Source organism: Bubalus kerabau, chromosome 23, assembly GCF_029407905.1.
Source record: "Bubalus kerabau isolate K-KA32 ecotype Philippines breed swamp buffalo chromosome 23, PCC_UOA_SB_1v2, whole genome shotgun sequence".
NCBI classification, from domain to species: domain Eukaryota; kingdom Metazoa; phylum Chordata; class Mammalia; order Artiodactyla; family Bovidae; genus Bubalus; species Bubalus kerabau.
Genome location: NC_073646.1, coordinates 23,211,926 through 23,230,575, shown reverse-complemented (window position 1 = coordinate 23,230,575; position 18,650 = coordinate 23,211,926). Strand labels below are relative to the sequence as shown.

General features: G+C 39.5%; 1 protein-coding gene across 2 annotated transcripts in view; it reads right to left on the bottom strand.

Annotated features, from left to right (window-relative positions):
- Window positions 1-4,860: 4,860 nt before the first annotated feature.
- RBBP6 (RB binding protein 6, ubiquitin ligase) overlaps window positions 4,861-18,650 on the bottom strand; it is a 35,527-nt gene continuing 21,737 nt past the window's right edge. Inside the window, exons 11-18 of one of the 2 annotated variants that reach the window (XM_055562626.1) lie at window positions 13,846-13,942; window positions 13,670-13,748; window positions 13,510-13,564; window positions 11,869-11,937; window positions 10,233-10,592; window positions 9,843-9,944; window positions 7,225-8,982; window positions 4,861-6,862 (exon numbers count right to left, since the gene is read on the bottom strand). In XM_055562626.1, the coding sequence (XP_055418601.1) occupies window positions 5,278-6,862; window positions 7,225-8,982; window positions 9,843-9,944; window positions 10,233-10,592; window positions 11,869-11,937; window positions 13,510-13,564; window positions 13,670-13,748; window positions 13,846-13,942 (4,105 nt within the window). In that variant the 3' untranslated portion in view covers window positions 4,861-5,277. The remainder of the gene's footprint in view (window positions 6,863-7,224; window positions 8,983-9,842; window positions 9,945-10,232; window positions 10,593-11,868; window positions 11,938-13,509; window positions 13,565-13,669; window positions 13,749-13,845; window positions 13,943-18,650) is intronic. The other variant, XM_055562627.1, reaches the window with a different exon arrangement.

The following is an 18,650-nucleotide window of genomic DNA, read 5'->3' as shown; positions in this document are numbered from 1 at the left end:
TTATAATCACCAGGATGGCCACCCACCACTGAGTGACAAAATCAGACGAAACCATATATATACACACACACACACACTCACAAAAACAAAGAGAAAAAACCCAAACTTTAAAAATGTGGTATTGTGGTAGAAATCACACATTTGTGACCATGTCTGCCCCTTTTATATTTTACCTGGTTCCTAACACTGATATAGTTTGCCCTATATTCATTTTTCATTAAATTTGTTAATTTTTAGGAGATGAAAAAGAGTCAGTCTACCAGCTTTAATCATATATCATTAAGCCTAGGTAAAAACATATTTATAAGCAATTATAAAAATTTTCAGGTGTCATTGTCTCCACAAGAGTATTTTAAATCTTAAATGTATGTCCACTCTTGTATTAGTATCTTAAATTTTTTTTTTTTTTACCTGTGCTGGGTCTTCGTGGCTGCATGTGGGCGTTCTCTAGTTGTGGTGAGTGGGGATTCCTCTCTAGTTGCAATGCGAGGGCTTCTCGCTGAGGTTACTTCTCTCATCGCAGAGGACTGACTCTAGGGTGCTTGGGCTTCCCTAGCTGCAGCTTCTGGGCTCTAGAGTGTGGGTTCAGTAGTTGTGGCACAGAGGCTTAGTTGCTCTGTATGTGGAATCTCCCTAGTGATCAAACCTGTGTCCCCACATTGGCGGGCAGATTCTTACCCACTGGACCAACAGGCAAGTCCTTGTATCAGTATCTTTTACCACTACAAGACTTTTTCTTTCAGCTTGCAACTCAATTGTTTTTAAAACTTTTTTATTTTGTATTGGGGTATAGCTGATTAACAATGTTGTGATAGTTTCAAGTGAATAGTGAAGGGACTCATCCATACATATCCATGTATCCATTCTCCCCCAAACTCCCCTCCCATCCAGGCTGCCACATAATACTGAACAGAGTTCCACGTGCTGTAAGTAGGTCCTTGTTGGCTATCCATTTTAAATGTAGCAGTGTGTACATGTCCATCCCAAACTTCCTAACTATCCGTTCCCCACAACCTTCCCCTCCCCCCACCCCAAGGCAACCATAAGTTCATTCTCTTAAGTCTGTGAGTCTGTTTCTGTTAAGTTGATTTGTACCACTTAAGATTCCACATATAAGGGATGTCATACCATCTCTCTCCTTGTCTGACTTACTTCACTCAGTATGATACTCTTTAGGTCCATTAATGTTGCTGCAGACGGCATTATTATTTTTAATGGCTGAGTAATATTCCATTGTGTACCACATCTCCTTTATCCATGCCTCTATGGATGGGCATTTAGGTTTCTTCCATGTTTTGGCTATTGTAAACAGTGTTGTAATGAACACTGGGGGTGCATGAATCCTTTCAGGTGTTTTTCTCCAGATATATGCACAGGATTGCAAGGTCATATGGCAATGACCTTTTTTTTAAGGAACCTCCATACTGTTCTCCATAGCGGCTATACCGATTTACATTTCCACCAACAGTGTAGGAGGGTTCCCTTCTCTCCACACCTTCTCTAGCATTTATTGTGCATTTTTTGATGATAGCCATTTTGGCTGCTGTACCACTAAAAACTTTAAAAATAGAAAAATGAGAAAGATTTATACTGGCCAAGCCAACTTCATAGCAAATTACTAAATAGCCACACTGCACAGTGGAAAAGATTCATGTTGGTGTTGGTTTAAAAAAAAAAAAATCACTGTTCACCCAAGTGCATAATGAAATTATCAGTTACGGTTTTAAAATCCTTTTAACATGACATTAAAAATAATCTCAAAGTCAACAAAGAAAGCCTTGGTATAAATACTTGAAGTTACTGAAAAAATTCACGAGATCATTATTTTGGTTGCACCTGGTCTTTGTTGCTGCACGTGGCAAGCAGGGGCTACACTTCATTGCTCTGCGTGTGCTTCTCATTGTGGTGCCTTCTCTTGTTGTGCAGCGTGCGTTTCAGTAGTTACAGCATGTGGGCCCAATAGTTGTGGCCAGAGCGCTTAACTGTTTCACAGCATGTGAGATCTTCCTTGACCAGGGATCAAACTCAGGTTCCCTGCACAGACAGGTGGATTCTTAACCATTGGACGACCAGGGAAGTCCACACATGAAATCTTTGAATATTCCTGTTAACCCCATTTCTTTCATATTGTATACCTGTTATTCATTTATAGCAGCTTCACATTATCCTTTATCAAGGATTTATATGGTTTATTCACTTATTTCAAAATCATTCTCAATTCTTAAAAATCGAAAGGATGCCATTCCTTGATGGCTCAGCAGGTAAAGAATCCACCTGCAATGCAGGAGACACAGGAGATGCAGGTTTGAATCCTGGGTCGGGAAGATCCCCTGGAGGAGGAAATGGCAACCCACTCCAGTCTTCTTGCCTATAAAATTCCAAGGACAGAGGAGCCTGGTGGGTTACAGTCCATGGGGTTGCAGTGTCCGACATGACTGAGCGACTTAAGCGCATGGTATATAAAAAAACAAAGCAGGATACGCTGTGTGTGTGTGTGTGTGTGTGTGCTAGTGAGCTTTTCATTGTTGCTAAGAAACCCACTGAAGCTGGCTTAATGGCAGTAGTGTAAAAGGACTTTAATGAAGGTTCCAAATCAGAGGTTCTGTTCTGTACTGTTTTGTACAGTAAGAACAGAGCTCACTGAAATAGGACAGGAAAAAGTGGACAAGACATAGATGGGGACACTTGCAGAAATCAGAATAAACAAACCATTAAAACTAGTTGCCTAAACTTCTCTGAATCCCTGCCTTAAACATCTTGGAGGGGATAAGCTTTCTTCATTTGGCATGCTGAGACTAGTAAAGGAGCTCCTTTTCAACCCTTAATTATAAGGCTTTGTCTATCTTTGGCACGCTAAAGCACCTGGTCATTGGAAGGACACTATCTCCCAGACCTATAGGAGCTCAAAAGTTATATTCCTGTCTTTAAAAAAGCTGACATATTGCTGGCTTCCATGACGCAGTGGAGAATAGACAGTTCATAGTAAGCACTTTGGAGAGTTAATAATACTATAGCATATTCGGTGATGCAATTGTGTCCTGAGGGTGTTCTTTTGAAGTAGGCAGGCAACCCTGAGGACTCAAAACAATCAAGCTAACTCTCAAACAATGGGTAGAAACTTGTGATACAGAGGAGGAAGGAAATTCCAGCCAGAGCAAACAGTCAGAACATGAGTAAGACAGAACATGACCTTTTTGGAAACCAGCAAAGATAGGTGGGTTTCACATGTCCAACTCCAAATGGCAGGGATTACGTAGGCACTAGCTAGAGTACTCCGGGTTGGGCTGAACTTCACAGGCAGTGGAGCTTCCTGCTCAAAGCAGCACTAAACATGAGCCATTAGCATTCTCAAGGGTCAAGTAAGGCCTGCACCTAGCACAGTGCCTGGCAGTTATTTCTTCAACTTTCTTTCAAGCCTTTTAATTGTTAAGCAGCAGTTATCAGAACCTGTATCTAGTTTTGGGGACTGAGCTGTTTAGACAAGCAAGATGGGAAAGGGTGAGCAGGTTTGGGGAGTGTTAGCATGTGGTTGAAATGATGCGATACAGGCAGCTATAGAAGGAAAGCCAGCAAGTGACTAAGGGATGAGTTGAAACCTCAGGTCTAAATAAGGCCAATAGGGAAAGTAGCTGAAAAAGGTTGCAGATGACACACTGGAGTTGAAATTTTAAGATGGGTATGGTGACGGGTGGTGATCAACTCAAGAAAATTGTCATAGGAGTGGACTGCAATTAAAGTGAAGGCCAGCTGAGCTCCAAGTGAATTATTAACAATGCATCCAGGTAATGAAACTGACCTCATATGATAGAATGTATGATAAAAAGTGAGTTCTAGATGCCAAAGTCCTCAGTGAATGTGGGTGATATGGTCTAGATGTGGGGCCGAGATTAGTAAGAATGGAGTGTGGTCTTGCTGGACTATCTGAAAGCACAAGTGGACCGTGTTGTGAGCTTGGAAAGGGGTGAGGCGAGCAGTGGGTGGAACTCCCCCGTGATGGAGATGTCTGGAAATAAAAAGAGTGACTTAAGAATCACAGCAAAAGAGCTCTTTAAAGTCAAGTTGGTTTCACTTAAAGGCAACATCTCCCCAAGCTTAACTCAGTCCTGAATTGCTTTCCTGATGTGAACAGCATTTTCGTTTTACCCTTACATGTTTTCAATCACTTAATGTTTTTCCTTACGTATTAAATGCTGCATTAGAAAACATCCTCACGTATGTTTGTATACCACCTAAAACCGAGTACCAACAGCAGCATACAGGACTGTAAACATGGTACACTTTGGAAATAATATCAAGGAAATGAACTGAGTTGCTGCTAATGTAAACCTGTTCTCTCACTACCTGTCCATTGCCATGGACCAAAGTATTTCAGGATCATTACCTCACACCAGAACTCTCTCTCTTCCTCCTTTTAGCCACTGTCTTCTTAATCTCTATTTACACAGCTGTGTTTCTAAAGTACCAATCTTACCCTAGCTCCCAACATCTTTTCAATAGCTTTTTATTGCCCACAATAAACTTCCTGAACCAGAGCCATTAAGGACACCCACTGTAGTCTCTACCTAGTGCTTCTGGACCTATTACTGCTCACTGCTGGACACAGATTGGGTAGGCCACGTATGGTAAGTGCGATCTAGAACTTTAAGACTTATTCAACCAGAAATCAAATTAACCACGATTCCTTATTTCTGGCCACCTATTATCAGCCCACAAATGAAGTATATCTTCCATGTTTACTTCAGGATTTTATACATACAGTTCAGTTTATACTAAAGACTCAAAAGATACTTTAAATAGGGAAATGGAAGAGGGAAGTGAAGTCATGACACACTTTCCTTCAAATAAGGCAAACATTCAACATTTGAAAAGTTTACTGAAAACTTTTATTGTAATCAAAAAGTGACATAACAGGGTTGTAATGAATTCAGCAAATCATTCTGCTGATATTTTAGAACTGATATCAGCTTTTGCCAGGCAATTAAAAAAATTCAAATGTGAAAATTTCACAGTACAGTAAACTCCACCCCAACTAATTAATGGTGGTTAAAAATAATAGGCCCTAGCAAAACCTCTCATGTTACATGGTCACAACTCACAATTCTGTACAAAAGTTCGTGTTATAAAGCTCTGATGTAAAAATCAAATCAAGCAGCAATATTTTAAGTGCAGCACAGGGTCTTCCGTATCATTATTTACAAGGCTTGAATCTCTTTACATTATAACAAAATTTAATACAGATGACTTAGGAATTAAGTCAATTTTTAAAAATCTGCCCTTCTACACAGTGACAGATTTCACTTTTTGGTCATCCTTCTCCTTCTCCTTTTCTTTATCTTTGCTCTTCTTTGACTTCTTTTTCTTATGTTTGTGTTTTTGGCTTTTTTCCAATTCTGCTTCAGTGCCTGCATGCTTCTTATGCTTCTTATGCTTTTTATGTTTCTTGTGCTTTTTCTTTTCCTTCTTTTTCTTCTTCTTCTTGCTGTCCTGACTTTCTGCAGAGCTGGCACTGCTGCTGTGGCTCCGGGTTTGGCTTCCAGAAGGGCTGTGACTTCTGCTTGGACTGACACTCGGGCTGCTCTGACTCTGGCTCCTGGTGACGCCTGCCTGGCTGACTGCTGCCGTGTCCAGGCTCTCCTTTGCTTTCTCCACTACTTTATCTTTCAGTTCCTTAGAAACCTTTCCTGCAGTTTCTTCCTCTTTTATAGACACATTGCTTTCACTATCACTTTCATTATAGTCTGGTTCAAAAGCAGCTTCATCAGTTTCTCTAGTTAAGTCAGAGGACAGTCGAGAGGAGTGACTTAACTGGGGCTTAGGCTTGATGGTGTTCTTATCAATTTGCCCAGTAACTTGCTCTTTCTCAATCTGTGCCTCAGGTGGGTTAAGTATACTAAGTGATTTATTGCCACTTGACTCTTTATTGTTCTTTGCCTCTAACATATGTTTCTCACGATCTTTACAGGGATTTTTATCTACAGATTTTGTCTCTTCACTTAAGCGTTTAGTATCATAAGTGGCTTTATGATCATGAGGTTTTTTGTCTCTCGTGGGACTAGAATTACTTTTTTTGGAATCTCCTGTTCCTTTTTTAGGCAACTCTCTCTCCTCCCTTGGCTTAGTTTTTTGTCCAGATGCAGAGTCTTTACTCCGAGGAGGAGAGTCTTTTCTTCTTGTTAATTCATTCCTTTCATCTCTACGTTTGGAACTTGAATACTCTCTGTTGTCATAATCGGCTTTTTTGTCTCTGTTGGGAGTGAAGTCTTTATTTGAGGACCCTCGAATGGAATCATGCTTATCTTCTTTCCCAGAAGTTCTAGTCTCTTTGGAAGACTGAGGCAGACCTTTAAAATCTCCTTGCTCACTCAGACGGCCCAGATTACTATCTTTCTCTGGCTGAGTGCTGCTGTTCTTTCTCTTTTCTGGGTTTTCCTTTTCCAGTACTGAGTGATCTCGATCTTTGGTTTTCCCTTTTTCACTAGACGCAGAGTTTTTTGAACTTTTGACCTCATGCTGTGCAATTTCATGGCTCACTTCCTTGGCGAGTTTCTGAATTTTCTCTGATGATTCACTTTCTTTTTCAGTATACTTGATTGCATTTGGTGGTTTAGTGCTAACATTTTTTATAATACTGGCAGGTTTTCCTACACTTGATATAGGCTGTGAGGTGGATTTAACATCTTCTTCTTCAGATTCAAAGTCATCTTTATCCCATTTGGATTGGGGAACCTGGATCATAATAATAACATCTTCAGCAGGAGCTGTGTTGTCATTATTATATTCTTCCATTGTTTTAATGACAGTTCGCTTTGTATCTGTTTTTTCTTCAGATTTCCGCACAGGACTGCCTCCAGTCGAACTGGTACTAAAAAGAATTAAAATATTTTTTATTCAATGAAGAACTCGTAACTGTTAAACACTGATGAGTATAAAAAGACTCAACTTAAATATGATAAATGCCCTTTCAAGTTTCAAAAGCCCACTTACTCTGCTCTAAGATATGTGTGTATGATTACATAAAAGTGTGGCTCACTCCCAAAATCTACTTAACATCTGTTATCTTTTAACAATTGTTATCCTCAAAGACAAGAGTAACCAGCTAACCCCTAACATCAATACATTCTGAAGAAACATATTCTCCTTTTCTCACCCCCGCCATTATCAGATACCTGGTGTAATCCACAATGCAACCCTCCCCCACCCCACCCCTCCCCAATTATCAGATACCTGGTATAATCCACAAGTGTTGAGCTGGATCCTTCAGTTCCAGTCACTTTCCGCCTGACCTTTCCTTTGACTTTTTCTTGTTTCACTTTGCTGGATGTTGATTCCAATTTTTCAGAGGGTTCTTTTGTGTTAGATACATTTTCTGTACTTCCAATTTTTTTACCCGTTTCTCTGTTAAGCTTGATTTTTTTGGCTGGAGCAGCTGATGATGAAATTTTGTCTTTTTCAGGTGTCCTATCCATCTTTTCAATATCAAGCTCCATTTTGCGCTTGGGTGATGGTTTCACTATTTCAGTTACTTCTAATTTAGAGATTTTCATTGAAGATGACTCAAAATCTTTATCTACACTTTTTTCTTCAGTTTTTCTCTTCCTTTTTTCTCCCTTGCTATCAAGTGGTTTACTTTTCTCATTAGGCTTCCTGGCCTTTTCTTCCTTACTAGTTACCTTCTCTGACTTGATGTCTTTGGAGTAGTCCTTCTTCACTTTTTCCTCTTTGACTGGTTTTGTCTCCTGATGCTCCTTTACTGACTTTGAGTGAGCTTTTCTGGGGGTACCAACCGTCTTTTCATCTTTTTGAGAGGAAGACGATGATTTCACATTGTCAGTCTTCGGGGTCTCCTCTTTGGCTTTTTTAAGTGGAGGTTCAGATCGAGGAGATTTTTCACGCTCTCCATCTAGTTTTTCTTGGGGTCCTTTAGCAGGTTTTACAACAGTTTCTTTTTTGGATACAGTAGATCCATCATTTTTCCGTTTGGTCTTGTCACCTTTTGCTTTAGGTTTATCTTTTTCTCTCTTGTCTTTTTCAGACACTGATTTAAAAGTAATGGATTCAGCATCCATTGGTTCGTCTCTAACAGGTGTAGCATCATCTCTACTTGGGAGAACAAACAATGAGTCTGTTTTATTTTCCTCACCACTTGTAGGCTCTCTTGATTTCCTAGAAGTGTCTAGTAACTCTGGGTTCAGAAAGCCTTCACTTTCTTCCCCCTTTCTTCTTTTTCGATGTTTCTTATGTTTATTTCCTTTACCATCTCCTGGAGCATTTTCACCTTCCTTGTCTTTTGACTTTGTATTATCCTTCTGATTGTGACTGTCTCTCGATGAAAGCTTTTCTGGATAGTTGCCACCTACATTTCGACTTCTATGACTCTGTCCACCAGAGTAATCCTCTCTGCGGCCTCTTGTGAAGGGAGAATTCCTAAGGTTAAGTGGTAAAAATCTTTCTGGAGAAAAGTTCTCTCTATTTGCTGATGGTCTAGGCTGTGCTCCAGTAGCAAAGCCTTTGTAATATTTTTCATACCACTCTCGATATTTTCTCTCCCATTCTCGATAACGTTCTTTCTCAAATGGGTCTCTAAAGTCAACATTCCTCCCATAATAAGCTTTCATGTCATAAGGTGGTGGAACTTCTCTGAATCTGTTAAAATATTCACGCTCTGTTTCTCCTTGAGGTACATTACGTTTATTAGGAGACTGTCCCCTAAATGCTTGAGGAGATCTTGATCGTGAGTGATACCGTCTATATGGAGGTGACCTTGACCTAGATCGATGATACCCGTGCGATCTAGACCGTGAACGGTAATTTCGACTCTTTCCTCTGCCTCTTCTGGGGTACGGAGGTGATCGTGAATAGGAACGAGAATGTGAGCGGCTAAATGATCGAGAATAAGAACGTGACCGCGTTGAACCAGATCTTGATTTAGAATAAGTATATGAACTTCTTGAATAGGATGAACCACTATAGGGAGACTTGGACCTAAAAAAAAAAACAAAAACAAAACAATAATTGATAGTTGAGAAATATATACTAAATAAAATACAGATTCTTGCATTCAAGTATGTTCTCCTCATGGTTCCATATTTCTTTATATCAAGTTTCATCTTAGATGATTAAAGAGGCACACTGACCTCTACTGGAATGGAATAAAGTACACAAAGATCAGAGCAATCACTTGTTGCAAAACAAAAGTGAAGTCTTAATAATTAGAGTGAAGTGCATTAATGTACCGTGAATTATATGAGCTAATCAACACTAAACAAAATGCCAATTAAATTTAAATTTTACTTCCTATCTGATTATTTTAAGTAGCACTGATTTTTCTCTTTTTGTCCTTTATTTGGCCAACAGTCTAGCTTTAAAAGGAACCATATTTCGAGCATAAGCTTAAAAAAGAAGTCTTCTAAACAAGCTTCTAGGGAATTTTTATAATTCAGTTTTTCTATCAATAAAGCAATTTGTAGTCTACTGTTATTTCATAATTACACAGGTTAATGTTCCAGCAGAAAGCTGTAGCCTTAAGAGGGTCCTCAGAAATGTATTCTTTGGCTACTCCCCTATTTCTTTCCTTCTATAAACATTTCCCAATTTTTTTCATACTATAAATAACTTCAAGGGACAAGGGTAATTTAATCCCCATAACTGCTAGTTCTACACAATAGAATTTACAGTGAGATATTATTTCAATAAACAGATACTGGGAAATAAGCTACATTTCTATAAACCTAGACCGAATCAGAAAAATTCCATAACTGTGATGTTATTTATATCCATAGCTAATCCCTGGATATTCAAAGTCCCATTTGCAATTCTGTTGTGAAGGCTTGCAAAACACTAACCTGGAAAATGAGCGCCTACGCTCCTTTTGAATCTTTTTGTATTCCATCAATTCCTTAGCAAAATCATTTGTAAACTCATCTAGCTTGGACTTTTTCTTTTCCCTAGTAAAATAAAGTTAAAGAGTGAAAGTTAACAAAAACCATTTAAGAAAACTAACAAGACAAATGTAATTAGATTATGAATGAAATGAATGAAATTGCCATTAGTTTTCCACTTTAAAACTATAAATAACTAGGAATCCCTGAGGAAGTTGCTTGTATGACTTGGTTTAATTTTTAGGTGATTTTTCTTACACTAACTGGAAACACTGGAAAATGCTTCCAAAGATACCTGTTTAATGTTACATCAGAAAATGAACGTGTAGAGTAATTTCAAATTAGAACACTTACTCTTCTTTTAGTCGTCGTTGCTCTCTATAGAATTCTTCCCTGGACAAAGGTGGTGCTTGTGTTGTTGGGATGGTATTAGAATGAGCAGTCTGTACTCCAGATGACACCCAAGGTGCGGATAAATTGGTTGGAGCTGGAGGAAACCCTGGAGGGGGAACACTATACCCAGCAGGTGGTGGCTGGCCAGGAGGAAACTGAGGAGAGAACTGTGGTGGAGGAACACCTGGGAGAGGAAGTGTGTGGGGAGGAGGCGGATACAAGGGAGGGGGTGGGACAGGAACAAACACTGGAGTCGCTGGCAGTGACGGGCCTTGAGTTCTCTGTGATCTTTCGCTGTGGTGTCGTCCACGGTTTATACTTCTGGAAAAATAATTCCAAGATATTAAAGCATCTGAGATAAGGAAGCTTATCTTTTCTATCCCAAAACTATTTAAATAAGCATCAGGACACTGATATAAACTGAATGTAAAGGTAACATCATTCACATGTTAAAAACAACTTTTCAGGCCAGTTAGGGACTGAGAGGATATACATTTACAAGGCCTTCTTTATATGGAGACACTATGTTTAAAAGTTCTCTTGTGAAGTTCCAATTATCACTTCACAATGATCTCTTGTTACTTCCTAATCCATCATTTAAAGGAGCTGATAGGTTAAAGCCTGTGATCTGGTTCTCCCCAAAATGCCTTCCAAGATCAAGTTTAAATGAAGAAAACCCACTTCCTATAATCTTTTTGAGTAAATATGTAAAGACCCTTCAAACTAGAACAATTATTAGATTACATTTGTAATCAGTAACTGAAAATCTGTTTTATTCTCACACAGTTAAAATAAGTGCTAAAATTCTGCCTCATCAAAGAAACTGTTTTTTTGTGTTTTTTTTGTGTTTTTTTTAAAAAGTGGGCTTATTTCTGTTAAGCTTTTTAAAAGGATCTTTAAATTACAGGTAACTGGTATACAACAGCAGCAGCAGGGGTTTAGATTTTAAGCCTCTTCAGAGAGTCTGATTTAGTAAATATCCTATTAAATACGTGATTTAGCAACAAAACAGTAGTTATCCTTCATAAGCTTAGCAATTCCCTTTGGTGCACTAGAAGATATCCTTAAGAATGACCTAGAGAGTAAAACTTATGTGGGTTACTTCTTAGATTGACACTGCTTGTGTATCTCCAGAGCAAGGGTCCCTAACAATCTCTTGTCTCTTCTTTTAGAAGAAAAGATGGCAGAAGACTGGGACAACTGAGTCTAGGGGAGAAATATGTGCAATTCTTCTTCACATTAGGAGTTGAACTGGTTAACATTCACTTTAAATTAATGACAACACCTTAAACACTGTATAGGCTTTACTGACTTTCCTCTACACTCAACAGAGATAAGCCAATATTCTGCTATGTGCTGACAAGGAGAAAGTAGTCCTTAAATAGGAGTAGCAAAGATGTAGCCTTAAAAAACCAATATTTAAAATACTAAATGTAACCTATTCTTTTACAGGCCTCTCAAGCGCAACTCAAGATTTAAGTGAGGTATCTGCAAACCAAATGAACTCACTCCCCTTGCCACTGCCATGCTTTAATTTTTGCTGTATTTTTCAGTGTGTCATCAGATTACCGTTATTCAGGACTTTTAGCAAGCCTACCTGTAGCAGCTTCTCTCTCCTCTTCTAATTTGCTGTGGTGGAGAAACCAAGTATCCAAGTTTGTTGGAACTGTGTGGAAAGATAAAATAGGCTTGAGTATAATACATGATCTTTTTGTGCACAGACTTTAAGACACCTATTTTTTAACTATTCCGGAAACTTTTCCTTACTCCCTGACCCTGATTCTTGCTTGTTCCAGATAGACAGATATGAGCAAGCATATGTACCTGAATATTTTTTCTGATTAACATTATAAACAATGAAGCCTCAATATAAACTTCATGTAGTATATGTTAATTAGCATTAAAAAAGATCCCATGTACTTAAAAAAAGTTCAGTATTTATTTATTGGCTGTGCTGGATTGCTGCTCGGGCTCTTCTCTGCTTGTGGGGAGCAGGGGCTGGTCTTTGTGGCAGTGAGCAGGCTTCTCACTGGGGTGGCTGCTCCTGTTGCACAGCATGGACTCTAGGGCGCATGCACTTTAGCAGTTACAAACCCTGGGCTCAACAGTTGCAGTTCCTGGGCTTTAGAAAGCACAGGCTCAACAGCTGCGCTGTATGGGCTTGGTTGGTCCTAGGCATGTGGGATGTCCCCGGACCAGGCATCAGAACCCTGCACTGGCAGGTGGGTTCTTCACCAATGAGCCACCAGGGAAGCCTTGAACTGTTACAGAAAAGGAAAAGAGTCCTTTTATCTGCTGGGAACTATGTGGAGGTGTCTGACATGTGAGGTAAGTAGCACCATTCCAATTCTACAGATGAGGCAATGGAGGCTGAGAAGTACAATCACACACTCACTGTCATACAGCTAGTAAATGCAGGAGCTGGGATTCAAACCCAGATCTGTCTTCAAATCCCATATTCTTTCTACTGATAGATTTGTATGTGTGTGTTTTAGTCACTCAGTCATGGCTGACTCTGTGACTTCATGGACTTTAGCCCACCAGGATCTTCTGTCTATGTAATTCTTCAGGCAAGAATACTGGAGTGGGTAGCCATTCCCTTCTCCAGGGAAATCATCCCAATCCAGAGATTGAACCTGCGTCTCCCACACTGCAGGCAGATTCTTCACCATCTGAGCCACCAGGGAAGCCTTTTCTACTGATACATTCTTAACATACTTTTTCTATAATGAGTCTGATTTATCTTTCAAACAAAAAGATCAAAGTTTTAGAATATAAGCCAGTTTATATAAATTAAATATATGAGCTATATAAACATAAATATTATATAAAACAATAAACAAATCTGATTTTTAGTGCCATAAAAAATTATACCCTATAGAATTTTTTGCTTTTTCTTCTGAGAGGAGGAAGGACTTATTACAGGGACTGTTCACAAAGCATGTCTCTCAAACTTTATAGATTTTAATATGCAATAGAATTTAATTAACTGAACTATTCAAAATGAGAAATTTTGTGATTGATACGCTTTAAAAAGAATTTATTTTAGAAAACACATTCTTTTAGAAAATAATTCTTCATATAGTCTTGAGTTTGTGACATTTTACATAAAAACTGTAAACTACGGCATATAAGAGAGTTTATAATAAAAGACACTCAGCAACACACTACTTAGATTGTAATTTCTATCTCTGGTTTGAAAGCAATCATCTGAAGATTATGTGAAACATATACTTACTGTTCCCAACCTGGTCGACCACCACCTGGACGAGCAGCATTTATTCTTACTGGACCTTGGACAAAACAATAAGAACAACTAAATATAAAATTATATGCTGAATAAAGCTAAAATTATTTTTTAAGGGAAAAAGTTCAAACCGAAATGATTTTATACTCACCAGTTGTGGGGATCAATTGTCCATGCAATAATGACTGTCCAAGCAAAGAGGGGGTTCCAAGTACAGGCACCTGGTAACCCTTTAGAAAAAAACACAAATAGTTATTAAAAAACAAAACAAAAAACTACTGTAATAATATAAAAAAGTCTCTAAATTTAAAAGCCAATGAAACTTACCTTCTCTTCCATAAGAGCAGTAATTGCAATTGAAGAAGCTCCCTTTGAATGTTCTGATGCAAGTGCTGCAGCTGGCAGTATTTTATTATCTGAATCCCTAGGAAATAAAATAATTTACAACAACATTAAAAGGTCATTACAAATAGAGAATGAAAGGTACAAACTTCCAGTTATATAAGATAAGTACTCAGGATGTAATGTACAACATGATGACTGTAGGTAACACAGCTGTATGGTGTACTGGAAAGCTGTTAAGAGAGATTAAATCCTAAGAGTTCTCATCACAAAGAGGTGAGAACTCTTTTCCACTTCTTATTGTATTTAGGTGAGAAGATGGATGTTGGCTGATCCTACTGCAGTAATTATTTCACAATATGTGTAAGTCAAATCAGCATGCTGTGTGCCTTAAATTTCAATGAGAATATTTTCCATATTTTTGAAGAAACATTCTATCATTCCAAAGATTGAGTCATATTTAAAAGGCCTCAAACACTTGCGGAGAGGAGCCACCCCACATCCAAGGAGCGGCAGCTGCGCGCCAAGGAGGGCCAAGAGGAGCTACTCCACGTTCAAGGTCAGGAGGGTGGGCCAGTGAGGAGATACCCCTCGTCCAAGGTAAGGGGCAGCAGCTGCACTTTGCTGGAGCAGCTGTGAAGAGATACCCCACATCTAAGGTAAGAGAAACCCAAATAAGATGGTAGGTGTTGCAAGAGGGCATCAGAGGGCAGACACACTGAAACCATAATCACAGAAAACTAGCCAATCTGATCACAAGAACCACAGCCTTGTCTAACTCAATGAAACTAAGCCATGCATGCCGTGTGGGGCCACCCAAGATGGGAGGGTCATGGTGGAGAGGTCTGACAGAATGTGGTCCACTGGAGAAGGGAATGGCAAACCACTTCACTTTTCTTGCCTTGAGAACCCCATGAACAGTATGAAAAGGCAAAATGATAGGATACTGAAAGGGGAACTCCCTGGGTTGGTAGGCGCTCAATATGCTGCTGGAGATCAGTGGAGAAATAACTCCAGAAAGAATGAAGGGATGGAGCCAAAGCAAAAACAATACCCAGCTGTGGATGTGACTGGTGATCGAAGCAAGGCCCGATGCTGTAAAGAGCAATATTGCATAGGAACCTGGAATGTCAGGTCCATGAATCAAGGCAAATTGGAAGTGGTCAAACAGGAGATGGCAAGAGTGAAAGTCGACATTCTAGGAATCAGCAAACTAAAATGGACTGGAATGGGTGAATTTAACTCAGATGAGCATTATATCTACTACTGTGGGCAGGAATCCCTTAGAAGAAATGGAGTAGCCATCATGGTCAACAAAGAGAGTCCGAAATGCAGTACTTGGATGCAATCTCAAAAATGACAGAATGATCTCTGTTCGTTTCCAAGGCAAACCATTCAGTATCACAGTAATCCAAGCCTGTGCCCCAACCAGTAACGCTGAAGAAGCTGAAGTTGAATGTCTCTAAGAAGACCTACAAGATCTTTTAGAACTAACACCCAAAAAAGATGTCCTTTTCATTATAGGACCTGGAATGCAAAAATAGGAAGTCAAGAAACACCTGGAATAACAGGCAAATTTGGCCTTGGTGTATGGAATGAAGCAGGGAAAAGGCTAATAGAGTTTTGCCAAGAGAAAGCACTGGTCGTAGCAAACACCCTCTTCCAACAACACAAGAGAAGACTCTACACATGGACATCACCAGATGGTCAACACCGAAATCAGACTGATTATATTCTTTGCAGCCAAAGATGGAGAAGCTCTATACAGTCAGCAAAAACAAGACTGGGAGCTGACTGTGGCTCAGATCATGAATTCTTTATTGCCAAATTCAGACTTAAATTGAAGAAAGTGGGGAAAACCACTAGAACATTCAGGTATGACCTAAATCAAATCCCTTATGATTATACAGTGGAAGTGAGAAATAGATGTAAGGGACTACATCTGATAGAGTGCCTGATGAACTATGGACAGAGGTTTGTGACATTGTACAGGATACAGTGATAAAAACCACCCCATGGAAAACAAATGCAAAAAAGCAAAATGGCTGTCTGAGGAGGCCTTACAAACAGCTGTGAAAAGAAGAGAAGTGAAAAGCAAAGGAGAAAAGGAAAGATATAAGCATCTGAATGCAGAATTCCAAAGAATAGCAAGGGGAGATAAGAAAGCCTTCCTCAGCAATCAATGCAAATAGAGGAAAACAACAGAATGGGAAAGACTAGAGATCTCTTCAAGAAAATCAGATACACCAAGGGAACATTTCATGCAAAGATGGGCTCGATAAAGGACAGAAATGATATGGACCTAACAGAAGCAGAAGATATTAAGAAGAGGTGGCAAGAATACACAGGAGAACTGTACAAAAAAGATCTTCATGACGCAGATAATCACGATGGTGTGATCACTCACCTAGAGCCAGACATCCTGGAATGGGAAGTCAAATGGGCCTTAGAGAGCATCACTATGAACAAAGCTAGTGAAGGTGATGGAATTCCAGTGGAGCTATTTCAAATCCTGAAAGATGATGCTGTGAAAGTGCTGCACTCAATATGCCAGCAAATTTGAAAAACGCAGCAGTGGCCACAGGACTGGAAAAGGTCAGTTTTCATTCCAATCCCAAAGAAAGGCAATGCCAAAGAATGCTCAAACTACTGCACAACTGCACTCATCTCACACGATAGTAAAGTAATGCTCAAAATTCTCCAAGCCAGGCTTCAGCAATATGTGAACCATGAACTTCCAGATGTTCAAGCTGGTTTTAGAAAAGGCAGAGGAACCAGAGATCAAATTGCCAACATCTGCTGGATCATGGAAAAAGCAAGAGAGTTCCAGAAAAACATCTATTTCTGCTTTATTGACTATGCCAAAGCCTTTGACTGTGTGGATCACAATAAACTGTGGAAAATTCTGAAAGAGATGGAAATACCAGACCACCTGACCTGCCTCTTGAGAAATTTGTATGCAGGTCAGGAAGCAACAGTTAGAACTGGACATGGAACAACAGACTGGTTCCAAATAGGAAAAGGAGTATGTCAAGGCTGTATATTATCACCCTGCTTATTTAACTTCTATGCAGAGTACATCATGAGAAACGGTGGGCTGGAAGAAGCACAAGCTGGAATCAAGATTTCTGGGAGAAGTATCAATAACCTCAGATATGCAGATGACACCACCCTTATGGCAGAAAGTAAAGAGGAACTAAAAAGCCTCTTGATGAAAGTGAAAGGAGAGTGAAAAAGTTGGCTTAAAGCTCAACATTCAGAAAATGAAGATCATGGCATTTGGTCCCATCACTTCATGGGAAATAGATGGGGAAACAGTGGAAACAGTGTCAGACTTTATTTTCTGAGAGCTCCCTTGGACTGCAAGGAGATCCAACCAGTCCATTCTAAAGGGTATCAGTCCTGGGTGTTCATTGGAAGGACTGATGCTAAAGCTGAAACTCCAATATTTGGCCACCTGATGCGAAGAGTTGACTCATTGGAAAAGTCTCTGATGCTGGGAGGGATTGGGGGCAGGAGGAGAAGGGGACAATAGAGGATGAGATGGCTGGATGGCACTTCATGGCAAATAGATGGGGAAACAGTGGAAACAGTGTCAGACTTTATTTTTTTGGGGCTCCAAAATCACTGCAGATGGTGATTACAGCCATGAAATTAAAAGACGCTTACTCCTTGGAAGAAAAGTTATGGCCAACCTAGATAGCATATTGAAAAGCAGAGGTATTACTTTGTCAATAAAGGTCCGTCTAGTCAAGGCTATGGTTTTTCCAGTGGTCATGTGTGGATGTGACAGCTGGGACTCTGAAGAAAGCTGAGCACCAAAGAATTGATGCTTTTGAACTGTGGTGTTGGAAAAGAGATCTTGAGAGTCCCTTGGACTGCAAGGAGATCCAACCAGTCCATCCTAAAGGAGATCAGTCCTGCGAGTTCACTGGAGGGACTGATGCTGAAGCTGAAACTCCAATACTTTGGCTACCTCATGCGAAGAACTGACTTACTGGAAAAGACCCTGATGCTGGGAGGCACTGGGGGTAGGAGGAGAAGGGGACAATAGACGATGAGATGGATGGATGCCATCACTGACTTGATGGACATGAGTTTGAGTGAACTCCGGGAGTTGGTGATGGACAGGGAGGCCTGGTGTGCTGCAATTCATGGGGTCCCAAAAGCCAGACACGACTGAGTGACTGAACTGAACTGAAATAATTGCAGAGTTCAAAAAATAATAGATCTGCAGAAAATGTCTGCAGTACACAAATATTCTTACTTCAGGAATGCATTATCTGTGATGATAGGATTATAAGGTTTCCTTTTGCATGTAACTAAAAAATTATTAACGGGAAAAAAGTTTTAAATTACATCTTGTTGTTCTAACACTATTCTCCATCACACTTGCATTAAGGTGACTTAAATCAAAGATGATGTAAACTTCTGGGGACAATGAGCCAGACTGGACTGTTGAAGAGTTCTTCATATGTAAGTAAAATGTATGATGAAGGAATCTTGTAAAAAGTACAATCTATGAAATGATAGAAACTGGTGCAGTTTTAAGACTACTAAAGCTTAAAAAAAAAGTTGCAAAACCAAAAAGAGAAAAAAAGGATTTAGAGTTAAATTCTACTTCCAGCTCTAGTAAGTCAAAAAGGTACTCTAAGCTAAGTCAATGAATAACAGACCACTCCCACTATTAATCAAATGAAAGGCTGAACTAGATCAGTGGGATTTTATTCTTTTTCATCATGATTTGTGACATGATACTCAAGTTTCCTGTGCTGTACAATAGGATCTTG